Source organism: Musa acuminata, chromosome BXJ2-8 (genome assembly GCF_036884655.1).
Source record: "Musa acuminata AAA Group cultivar baxijiao chromosome BXJ2-8, Cavendish_Baxijiao_AAA, whole genome shotgun sequence".
NCBI classification, from domain to species: domain Eukaryota; kingdom Viridiplantae; phylum Streptophyta; class Magnoliopsida; order Zingiberales; family Musaceae; genus Musa; species Musa acuminata.
Genome location: NC_088345.1, coordinates 8,348,416 through 8,360,917, shown reverse-complemented (window position 1 = coordinate 8,360,917; position 12,502 = coordinate 8,348,416). Strand labels below are relative to the sequence as shown.

General features: G+C 40.6%; 2 protein-coding genes across 2 annotated transcripts; both read right to left on the bottom strand.

Annotated features, from left to right (window-relative positions):
* Window positions 1–966: 966 nt before the first annotated feature.
* Window positions 967–4,272, bottom strand: LOC135619048 (clathrin light chain 2-like). Its single transcript, XM_065120628.1, has 3 exons — window positions 3,675–4,272; window positions 1,692–1,845; window positions 967–1,599 (listed from the first exon to the last, which is right to left on the bottom strand). Exons 1-3 carry the CDS (start codon window positions 4,157–4,159, stop codon window positions 1,180–1,182), a joined length of 1,059 nt encoding a protein of 352 aa, XP_064976700.1. The 5' UTR covers window positions 4,160–4,272; the 3' UTR covers window positions 967–1,179.
* Window positions 4,273–9,822: 5,550 nt separating this feature from the next.
* LOC135619046 (purine-uracil permease NCS1-like) lies at window positions 9,823–12,118 on the bottom strand. Its single transcript, XM_065120624.1, has one exon. It carries the CDS (start codon window positions 11,857–11,859, stop codon window positions 10,192–10,194), a length of 1,668 nt encoding a protein of 555 aa, XP_064976696.1. The 5' UTR covers window positions 11,860–12,118; the 3' UTR covers window positions 9,823–10,191.
* Window positions 12,119–12,502: the final 384 nt, after the last annotated feature.

Below are 12,502 nucleotides of genomic sequence, written 5' to 3'. Positions count from 1 at the left end.
TATTTCAAATGAACCGATTCGATTCCACGAATCTGTTCGATTTAATTGAACCGAACCAGAATTTTAATCCAATTGGACCGACATTCTCAAAAAGAAATTGTATCACAAATATCATATTAAATATTTTTAAAAATTATTAAATATAAAAAAGAAGAAGAAAATTAACAATTAGACAATAATAAGATGCAACTTCTACCTATAAGAAAGTTAAAAAGAGTACAATTGTAGCAGATTACTTCATTATAATCTATAATCAATCTATTGTCAACAATTTCCTTGTGCCTCTCCTTATGTGCACTAGCAGTTCTCTATTATTTTATTTAAAAAATTACCCTAGAGAGATAAAGACTTTACAATCAATCAATGATGCATATAAATTAACAAAGGAATTCATACAAATCAATAATAGGATTGTTGACTAGATGTTGATATTTGAAGATGAGCAGTGTGTCACTAGGTGTGGTGTGCAAATTATGATAAAGAATATTATCCGGAGGTGTTGAAAGGTGTTAGGATAATTTAGTTGGTAAAATTATTGACAGATTATCATAAAATCATGGGTCGAATCAAAATTCTATTGTTGTGGATAGGAAAGGTAATAGGATTGCTAATCTTTTGCCAGTTTGCTATGTTACCAAGGTGAAGTTTGTATCATTTTTTGCTAATAATATATTTTGCTCTGAATTCTTAGTTAAAAAAATAAATCATCAAATGAACTAATTTGATTTGATAAAGTAACAATTCATCAACTGGAGAGTAGAAATTATTGATACAAAATGTTTAAATTCAAATTAATATAAACTATTTCAAGTTGTTTTTCATTTTTTACATGAGATTAAATTGAAGGTATTGCATTATGACTCGAATCCTTACTCCCATATTTCTGACCCAAGGAGAATGACTAAAAATTGCATTCCAAAGACACAGTGAAGCCAATGACAAATTTACGTGGTTCTCAGGAGAACATATTCGACAAGCAGAATATTAGATTACCTGATAAGGGAGCAGAGTATCAACAGACAGTATCACTACGCTAATAACCAATCCCAAAAAGCCGATAAACAAAAGGCAGAATCAACCAAAATAAGCACTCCCACTGCAACTGGGTAAAAACACATACTAAGCTTTTAATCCTAAAGATGAATACCCCGCAATACGTTGAATAGTTGAAAGGAAGGATCAAGCAGTGGCAACTAGCTCTGGTGCCTTGATCACCTGTCCTGTTGCAGAGATATCTATCTTTGGCGAGGCTGTAGCACCCTTAGCTTTGGCATCGTCTGCAGATGATGCTAGCTTTTTCCCTGCAGCTGCAGAACTATCTTCGGCATCTTTGGCTGGTGCGGAGGCAGGTGGTGTTGGAGGTTTCATGTGTGGTGGGGGAGTATGCTTCAGCTTTATCAAAATCTGGCGCATCCTCGAAAGATCAGTGGGCTTTCCAGGCTTTGGTCCCTGGATTACGACCAAAGAAGGCTTTTTCTCCTGTTCTTTCTTCCCTCTCTTCTCAATCTTGGCTATCTCATGGGGGATAAGCTCAGAAATCGCTTTCCAGTATTCTTTATCAGCACTCGCATGGAACTTCTCCTGGTTGGCAAGATACAGCTGCCAATAACAAGGAAATTTAGATAGGATTCAGATGATAATTCTTTTGATGCTAGTAGATGGATCAATTTAGGGGTACTATGATTTCTTACCTTCTCTCTTTCCCTGTGTTGCGACTTATTTGTTTCACAGTTCAGTTTCCTTTTCTCATAGAAAGCCTGCTTGTATTCTTCAGCTTCAGCAATGATTTCATTTCGACTCTCCTTTTCCTTCCTCTCCTTCTCCTCAAGAAAAATAGCATTTTGGCTGGGCATGTCCAATGCATCAATTGAAATTACTCAAAGCTTTACTGATTGGAAAAAACAAAATCTGCTATAAGATTAAACAAACAAAAACTTCTTAAATAAAAGACCTCCATTTTATTATTTGATCCATGTGCAAAGCCCAAGCCATTGAAAGGTGAGATGAACGGACCAAACTACATATGTCCAAAACATGGTCTACAAAAGCGATCAACAAATAAGGTCAGTTTAATATTGCATGTCATCCTAAACATGGGTCATAACCACGAAACTAACTTAATTAGCATGTCATATCCTAAGCAGAAAAACATGTTGAATGACCTATCTTTATATTTTCAAGAAGTGGTTACAGCTTGCAGCATACTGGCACGCTGACGGCTGCACGGTCCTTAATTAGATGCAGGTGTTTAATAGGGCATTTAAAAATATAGAAATAGTAAATAGTTATATCAAAATATAACATCAAAACTTAAAAGAAATAAAACATTAATACAAGAATGTCAACAACAAAAAGTCATAATGTCCCAACCATTTAAACTAAAAACATTGAAGCTCCGAAAAAGACAATACCTCTAGTTAAACTAAAAACATTTACATATCTATTTTCTCATTTCCAGTAAAGTCTTCTTAAGTCTTGTAGTATCACTCCTGATACCACTAGTAATAGTCAACTTACCTTATTTAAGTATAGCATTTATAGATCTCCTTCGAAAATACTACCGTCTTAATTAAAGTGGTACCAGTCAACTTACCTAATCTAAGTACCATTTATAGATCTTGATAATATTCATACCACTTAGATAATTTCTCTTATTTTATTCGCTATCAAACCTGCACTTCATTGTTTATTAACAATTGGTTTTATTTTTTTATGAAGTCCATACAATGATTTTAGTATTCTTTTCTCTGCCACACAAATTTTCATACATGCTCCTCAAACATCCAACATTAGGATTCATAAAGCACCGCTGACCTAATAATTGTTTTATAGATATTTTTAACCTAAGGGGCATCCACTAATTATACGGAACTCTCAGCGCCCCTCTCTACTTAACTTTTATTCTATGAACAATATCTTCGTTAGTCAATTAATATATCTAAGATAGCTAAAATGCTGGGCACTTTCGGTCTCTCTATCATGTCGAAAAATATATCTAAGACATCTAAATTGTACATGTCATGATTGTACCTAGAAAGGAAACCAAATCCTCAAAAAGCGTACATAATACTTGTCAAAATCATCAAAGGTTGACATACAAATTCCACACACTGTGGCATATATGTGTATGAACTTAGCAACGAGATACACTTATGTACGGAATGGCATATGTGTGTATGAACTAGTCTCATAACCATGTTTTAGATGAACAGGTAATCACGAGTACCAGGATTCTTCAGATAGATTCTCCACCTACTGTGGCCTAGGATTTCTGATAACTGTCACCATTGTTTCACTCAGTACCTGGGAAATTCCAGGGTGCTTGGCTAGCAAGAAGGTGATATCAGAAAGAGTTTCTTAAAATGAGACAGTCATACAATTAAAGCTAGTAATTGATGATATTTCGAATCATGTGACCTTCAAAGGATAATATGATTGGAAGATTTATGACATGGATCAATGAAACAGAGCTACCTACCTAGAAGAGATTGGAAATCCGGAGAATTGAAAAAGAAATCCAACTACAAGTTACATTAGACTAGATCTATGCATCAAAAAGACCCGATCTATCAATATCCATAACAAGTATAGAAGATCTCAGGAATTGGAGGCAAAAGAGAAGTAAAGAGCATTGGATCACCGGGACGACCGGATCTGAAGGGAAAGGCCCTCACCGGCGCCACTCCCGCAGGACGAACACCTCGTCCCGCTGCATCTGGTCCGGATCGGGAAGGATCGGGCCATCCGAGGTGAAGATCTCGCCGTTCTCCTCCACCCCATACGCTGGCGTGCCGTTGGCCAAGGGCACAGTGAAGGAAGACGCCCCCGACGAGAAGCCGTACGCCTCGGGAGAGGCCGGAATGCTGTCGCCGCCGCCGACGGCTGGGTGGTGGTGGTGGACGGGGACGTCGTCGGTGTGGAACCCGAAGACGGCGCCGCCGCCGTCGGAGGCGACGTCGACAGGAAACCCGGGGGAGTGGTCCATGGCAGGGTCGGCGTCGTCGGCGGGGGAGAAGGAGGAGAAGGCGTCGAAGCGCTGGGAGGGGAGGCGGGGGTCGTAGCCGAGGTAGCCGTCGTCGAAGGGGCGGGACGCGGCGGATCCTCCCATTACCACCTCCGCGTCGCCATCGTTGCTGAAGGCTTCGAAGGCGGACGACATCTCGGGATTCGGATCGGGTCCCTCTCGCGCCTCCTCTCCTCTCAAATCAAGATCTCGCGTTGGGGTATTCCTCTGCAGCAACTGCGTCTTGGTTTCTGCAAGGGCAGAGCTCCATCGGTAGTAGTTCATTCTCGGCGAATTTGCAGAAAACACCCTGTAAATTTAATAATTTCTCAAATAGCATCCAAACTTCCAAAAAAAATTTGCAGAATTTTTTTTTTTTAAGATGCATTCGATCTTTCTCATCCATCGTTCTCTCTCGAACTCCTGATCACATCGATCGTCCCTCTCCACTGGACCCATCCAGCGATGGAGACAAAGATTTTCACGTGACTAACAATATGATGGGTTACAAGCGATGTGAAACTTAAAAAAAAAATAGATCTAGTGAAAATAGGGATAAAATAATCTTTTTCATCTAACTAGCGATGTGAGATTTTTTTTTAAAATTAAGATATTTTATGAAAAATTCTCAAACTTAGAGTTTTTTTTAAATTTTTTTTATTTTTTCTCGACGATAACGAGGGAGAATTGTGTCTCCGTTATTAGCTTAAGCGAGATTCGACAAGGATCATTATATCTTGATCATTAGGTTTAACAAGGTTTGATGAAGGGATCTACTAAAAATTATGAACGATTGACGAGTGGATGTGATGATGATCGAACGAAGATAGAGATAAAATGATTTTTTTCATGTGATCAGGGATGTTCTATTAAAATTTTTCAAAGTTTACATGTTCTACCAAAAATTTTTAAGCTTAATATTTTTTTACTAAAATTCACTTTTTTTTTCTCTAAAGGAATAAATTAAAAAAATATTATTTATTTTATAAAAAAAGAAGTTGATGGAGTTCATAACATTGCTTAATTTCACGATGGATGATGATTAATCCAATATTAATTATATGTTTGATTTTATTAAATAATGAAATGTAACTTAATAAGCAAAATAAAAAGGATTTTTTATTTATTTTATGGACATGAAATTTAAACAAATCAAGACACTTCACATTGCCAACTGTCTACGTTCGTTTCTGCTTCGCTTGGTCTAAAAGCCGAGGGAGTGAGGGGCGGAGAAAGTAGAAGGTTTGCGATGGCGAGCAAGAAAGCGAAGAGAGAAGAGGGGAGACCAAGAAGGCCATCTCCACCCCTCATCTTCATCATCTTGCAATGGTGAATCGTGCTCTCCCCTTGCAACGGTGATTGGTGCATGTCTTGAATGTTTCTCTGTTTATCTTCTTCTTTTGTTCTCTTTTCATCGATTATATAGTTTCAATTGGGGATGTGGGGTTTCTACAACTCATACAATATGGTTGTTTTTGTCCCTGCCTCTGATCTTTTAGTCATGTTTATGTTCTTCGAATCTTGACTAAAACCCTAAACCTATACTAGAGCCGCGCTCGAAACTCTGGATGAAGTCTAGTGACAACCAAGTTACATGGTATTATGGATGAAGTCTACATGTGGTCGTGATGCATGTCCTCATGAGGTATATTTGTTAGAGAATTGTATCTAAAGCTTTATAGTGGTCAATTTTGTGCGCTCTTGTTTGTATGAGAAGTGCCATAAGATGACAAACTTAATACCCAAACCTTATGACTTGCTTATCATGTGAAGAACTTGTTACATCAAATTGTTGTTGAGCTTTTAAGTCGTAGAAAAACGTTGATGAGCTAATTATAGATTATCCCCTTTAGTTTGACCTCCTTAGCATTTTGGTCCCTAGACTTAAAAAATTTATATTGAAATTTCTATAGTTACGAACGTCTAGGTCTATTTATCTTGGCGTCATCGGTTTTACCAACGAAAACACTGAGCAAAAAGATAATTTCAATATTCTAGTTGATGGTGGTGAACGACATCAGTGGTGGCAGATGGCGGCACCGCTAGGGGCCACGAGTGGCTGCTATGGATGGGGAGAGCGATGACAAGAGATGAGGATTGCTCGAGAACTACATCGACATCGATGTCGATGAAGAGCAGCGAAAGACGCAGTTGCATTGCAGTGCCGCTCAGCAACTACATCGACACCAACGTAGTTGCCAAGCAACGAAAGGGTCATTGATGTAGATGCCAAGCGACCCTTTCGCTACTCGGCAACTGTGTCGACGCTGATGAAGTGAGCGACCTTTCGTCGCTTGATAACTACGTTGATGCTAATGCATATGTAGAGCGACGAAAGAGTCACTCGACAACTGCATCAGCATCGACACAGATGTAGAACGACTCTCATCTCTTGTCACTGCTCTCCTCATTCACACCAACCACCCACAGCCCTCAGCGGCATCGTTGTCCATCATCACCATTGTCGCTCGTCACCACCAACTAGAACGTTGAAATTATATTTTTGCATATTGTTTTTGTGTTTTCATTGATAAAACTGATGGCATTAAGGTAAATGGACTTAAATGTTTTATATTCATAACTATAAAAATTTCAATATAAATTTTTTAAAATCTAGGGACTAGGATGTTAAGAAGGTTTAATTATAAAGGGTAATCCATAATTTGCCCAATGCTAATAGTAATGGAAGTGTTACTTGATTTTTAACCATATACTTCCATAATTTTTTGTTCCATTTGTATATCCAAATCTCAATCAATTGAAAAACAAACAGGATGTAGTTGTTTACATGATGTGATATACATAACAAGCTTTGCACAGTTGTGGTAAATTTAAGTATCAAATCTTATTTAAATCATGGCAGTATTTTGCATTTGAAAATTTGTTATGATACTTTTGGTGCACCTACAACCTATTTAATATGTATCTACTTCAAGTTCAAGATTACTTACATTCTTTATAAAAGATTAAAAAGACAATAATATCAAGAAAAAAAAGTTCAAATTTTTTACATGATTTTAACCCAGAGTTATCTTCCTAAGTGAACAGGATTTCCAAATTGCATTTCTTGGAAACCTTCTTTGTTTTCGTAGGATTGCTTCTTTGGTAAAAGTTTTGCATGATTGCATATTCATTTTTTCATTTTTTTTCATTTTTTTTGTAATAATAGGAATGGCAGAGACATTTGAAAAGCCCATATGGTCCTTAATGTAAGGCCCGATTCACATCGAAAGAGTCTAAAGATTAGATCGACTTATATGATCCAATTCACATAGAGAGAGTCTAAAGACTAGATTGACTTATATGGTATATGTGAGTTCTAGCCAAGTGGGGGCTCTGTTATCATGACCCGGTCTAATAGTATAATTGTTAATTTGTTATATTAACTTCTTTGAGCCAATTATACAAGTCCAAAATGTTTACGGCTAGGATAATAATAATATACTCATTAAATCCTTCTTAGTCAATTTTATCTTTAAATACTCTTATTAAATGGAGTGTTACACTTAGACCTTTTTTGTTTAGAGTCAGTTTTGTCTTTAAACACTCTTGAGATATTAAACAGAGTTTTACACTTGGATCTTTATTTTTTCAGATGAAGTGCTTTTTTTTAAAGAGCAGCAGTGAGGTTAGTGCATCTAAAAGTTGAGTCAATCTTATAATTTTAAATGATAATTTAATACTATAAATTTTTGTTTCAATCAATATATTTTATAGATCAACCAATGGAAAAGCAAGGCTAGAAGTAGAGGACAGAAAAGACTTCATGTCAAAAACAACAACGATAATAAAATCGTAAGTCCCAACTAAATGGGCCAACTCAGAAATGACTTTACGTACAAAGACCAAAAAGTTTGGGGCTTGAAACTATACTCTGATTTTTCGATCCCTCAAGCGTTTCATTCTTAATGCCTACTGCTTATTTTCATGCTAAAAACTCTAATTCTATTTTCATATATCTGCTGTTCGTTTTTTGGGAAATTGTAATTTCCTACATTGTAATGTGCAGCATAAGTTCATGTGTTGATCTTCATAAACTTCAATGCTAAATTTGCATCTGTCATGATGAATGCAGCACTTGTCATTTCAATATTCAAAAAGGTCATGGACCTGCATTATTTCTTGTGGTTTAAAAAAAAAACAAATACTTTGCCTTGACTTGCATACAGAACTTCTTCTAGGACACTCTGATTAAATTACTGAAAACCTGCAGCTAAGTTGTCTTAGTTGCAGATACCTGCATTTGGTGTTTGGTCTACTAAAAGGAAAACCATTAATCTTGCATTTAATTAGTTTAGACATATTATTGGAATGTATTATACAAAAGAAAACTTCCTGCAATTGGAAAGGGACAGAGTTAGGCCACACCATTGACAATGTTATGATCTGCTAGTATTTCTAGATATTATGACCATTGTGTCATCCTCATCTGATCAAATCCAACTAGTAGGTTGTAGCATATTTATGTGAAGTGCACTGGCAATCAAATCATTTATTTTCATGTTGATGAACACAATGTGATCATGCTCCACAAATAATTGCTCTTTTATATATTTCGTCGAGCTATGGGATGGGTTGGCATTGATGAGCTTTTGATAATTGAGCAAGAATCACTCCCAGGCTGTTCAAATTGGCAATTTTATAACAGGAAATTTGCTGGAGCAAATAGTAATGGACAAAGGTATGTCCCCATATGCTATTTCTTTTTGTCATACAACTTGTGAGTCTTCACTGTCTAGATTTTGCAAACAGGCTTTTTCACATCTGCTAGTCCTTGATAAACACAAGCATATTAGCTAGTTTGAGCTGGCTCTTGGCAAACATTTTGTGGAATTGGGGTTGAGCACTAGCTAACTTTAATTTCTTGCTGTTTAGTTGAGTAAAATAAAGGTTCTGTAAGTTGCTATGCTATCTATCATTGAAGACTCTAAATCATGATTGCTGGACTTATCTGAAGTCGAACTTTAACTCCGATTAAATTTATTAGACATTTGATTGAAGTATTGCTAACATCTTTTCATGAATTGTGTATGGTAGAGGATTGTGATGGATATGTAAACTGTAACACCCCTGATTAGTCCCACGTCGAAAGTGGGCACGATTAAGATTGACTTATAAGGGTCTGATGAGTGTACTACTATCAACTTTAGCTTAAGCATTTTGATCAGTGGATTAGACCAAACGAAGTTGATAGGTTAGTTAGCCCATCAGACTCGAGTCATAATATTTGGTATCAGAGCCGACCTAACATTTGGGCATGGTTAGGGGGCTCGAGTAGGAAAGGGCTACTTGTAGACGGAGTCAGAGGACTCGTCACGACGTGGAGCCACCATGGGCTATTCCTCACATGCACTATGCTATGGTTTGATCCGAGTTATGTTGGGGCTTGACGAGGACGTCAAGCCTTTGAGTGGGGTGATTATAACACCCCTGATTAGTCCCACATCGAAAGTGGGCATGATTAAGATTGACTTATAAGGATTTGATGAGTGTATTATTATCAACTTCAGCTTAAGCATTTTGGTCAGTGGATTAGACCAAACGAAGTTGATAGGCCAGTTAGCCCATCAGGCTCGAGTCATAATATAAACCCTATAAATGGTATATTGGCAAGTAGAATTTTCAAGAAAAAACAAGAAATATGGTATTAACTATTAAGATTTTCTTTTTTATCAGTAATTTGATACTTAGCATGAGAATTTTCATAGTTAAATTTCAAATTTAACAACAGAGTCCCAAAGGTAAAGACATGATGTTAAAAATTGGAAATGTCTACAGGTTAATGAGATTGCTATAGAGAACTTTACATGGTTACATAATTAGACTTGTACACTTTTGGAAACAGAGAAACATCAAAACATTTATTCCAAAGTATTATTTTGCATTGATACAATCTAAATACATCAATGAGAAAGAATTTTAAAGAAATCACAAAATAAATTCAAGTGTAAAATAAGACATATGAACTGCTGAAACCTCTTCACCTCATCTTGAGTTGATGCCCTTAATTACTTATCTCAACAGTTCACCATGAACACATTACAGACCAATCATCTTCAATTAAACAAGCAAGGGAACTATTGCTTTGATTGATCTCTGATTCATTCTCAGTTTACTTCTTTAGATGGCTTCAGCTTTCAGCTAAGAATTGTTTTCTTGTTGATGATGCAGGAATCGACGATACTATATCAACCATTATGAGCGCCCTTCCACCTTCTTCCTGAGCTAGAAAGAATCCAGTAGGCAACACCAGCGATGAAGAAACTCACGAACCAGGCGTTGTTGTAGGCCACAACGAATGCCCCCGAAGTGCTTGCCAAAATGCCGACTTTGTGAAGGAGGCCCGGCAGTATCGGCAGGATGCCCGCAACCAGAGCGGCCATTGCCGCGACATTGAATCCTTTCTGATAGTAGTAAGGGCCTCGCGGGTCGTTCGAGTACAACGCACTCATGTCCAGTTCCATCCGCTTCACCAGGTAGTAATCGGCTATAATTATGCCTCCGATTGGTCCCATGAGCGCGGAGTACCCGAGCAGCCAAGTGTAGACGAAGCTCTCGCTGGAGCTCAGCAGCCTCCAGGGCTGGAAAGCGATGCCCAGCAAAGCAGTCAAGAGGGCGCCCTTACGGAACGTGAACGCCGACGGGCTAAGATTCACGAGGGCGTTCGCGGGTGCGACCACGTTGGCGGCGATGTTGGTGGTAATGGTGGCGAGGCTGATGCCGAAGATGGCGACGATGGTCGTGGAGAGGCCCCCTATCTGGCCAAGGAGGTGGATGGGGTCGGAGATGACGCGGCCGAAGATGACCTCGGTGGCGGAGGTCACCGCCAGGCCCAGGAAGGTGAAGGCGCCCATGAAGACGGGGAGGCCGGCCTGGCCGAGGATTTGGTCCTTCTGGCTGCGAGCGTAGCGGGTGAAGTCCGGGATGTTGAGCGCCAGCGTCGCCCAGTAGCTGATGTTGGCGGTGAGCGAAGGGAAGAAGAGATTCCAGAACTCGGCGGTGGAGAGGCGGGAAGGCGTGGAAAGCATGCGCCCGAAGCCGCCGGCCTTGACGTAGGCCCAGCAGAGGAGGGCCGACGAGAGGAAGATGAGGATCGGCGCCGAGTACTTCTCGAGCTCCCGAATCCCGTCCATCCCCCGCAAGATGGTGCCCATTTGGGCCAGCCAGAAGACCAAGAAGCAGGAGAACTCCAACGGTGAGGTGCCCAGCCAGGGAATGACGGACAGTGCGGAGGCGGAACTCTTGAGCGCGGCCGGGAGGAGGAGGAACACGGCCTGACCGCCGATCCAGGTCTCGATGCCGTACCATCCGCAGCCGACGAGGGCGCGGAGGAGGGTCGGGACGTGGGCGCCGCGGACGCCAAACGCGGCGCGGGCGAGGACCGGGAAGGGCACGCCGTACCGGGTGCCGGGGACGCCGGTAAGGACGAGGGGGAAGAGCACGACGAGGTTGGCGACGAAGACGGTGGCGACGCCCTGCCACCAGGCCATGCCGAGGTTGACGAGGCTGCCGGCGAGGTAGTAGGCGGGAACACCCACGACGAGGCCCACCCAGAGGCTGGCCATGTCCCAGGCGGTGAAGGTGCGGGCGGAGACGGGGACGGGGGCGAGGTCGGAGCCGCCGGTAGCGGCATCGGGATCGGAAGAGCACTTGGGGACTACAAGAAGGGAGGAAGGAGGGCGAATGGGCGCGTGCTTAAAGCTAAGGGGAGGCGTGGCGGTGGCGGGAAAGCATCGGCGGTCGAGTTTGATGGGGAGTGAATAGGAGCCGCGGTCTCTGGTAGTGGCCTCGGCGGAAGAGCGGGTGGAGGGATGGAGAGGAAGGTTGGAACGGAGACGGAGGCATTTGGACTCCATGGGAATTGGGCGTGTGTCCGTAAGAGATAGATGGAAGACGCTGTGGAATCTAAAGTATGGGAAGTACTGCTACGGCTGGAGGAATCCGAAGGGGAGAGAGAGAGAGAGGATGGCGACCGGGAGATGTGGCTGACTCCCCTGTCAGCGAAAGGGAACATGACAACTCATGGGTAGTTACGGGAATTCTTTTATGTGACGTAAGCACCAATGGAAAAAGCAGGGATAATTGGATCTGAGAGGAAGTACGGGAACGCTTTTCTCTAACCATGTGTGTGACTTCCAAAGTCGTAGCACATGTTTTTCCACCATGATGGTGCCACGTCTCAGCATACGCGTCCGCCGAAAGGAATTCTATGGTAAAAGCGGCCTTCCACGGAAATGGAATCCAACCGACGACGGAAATGGAATCCATCGCCTTTTTTCTCTCACTTCCGTCGTATCAGCGTCCTTCCACGTGTCAGCATGACGTTCTAAGGGGACTCGATACATGAAGTTCAATAATAGCAATACATCAACTAAATATATTTTCTATATTTTAAACTCTTAAATTCTCTCCGATTGTTTTTTTCGCTTCGATCATATATTTTGAATGATGGAAGAACCCCTATTCATGTAATTCTAGAGTCTCACATATATTAGATTA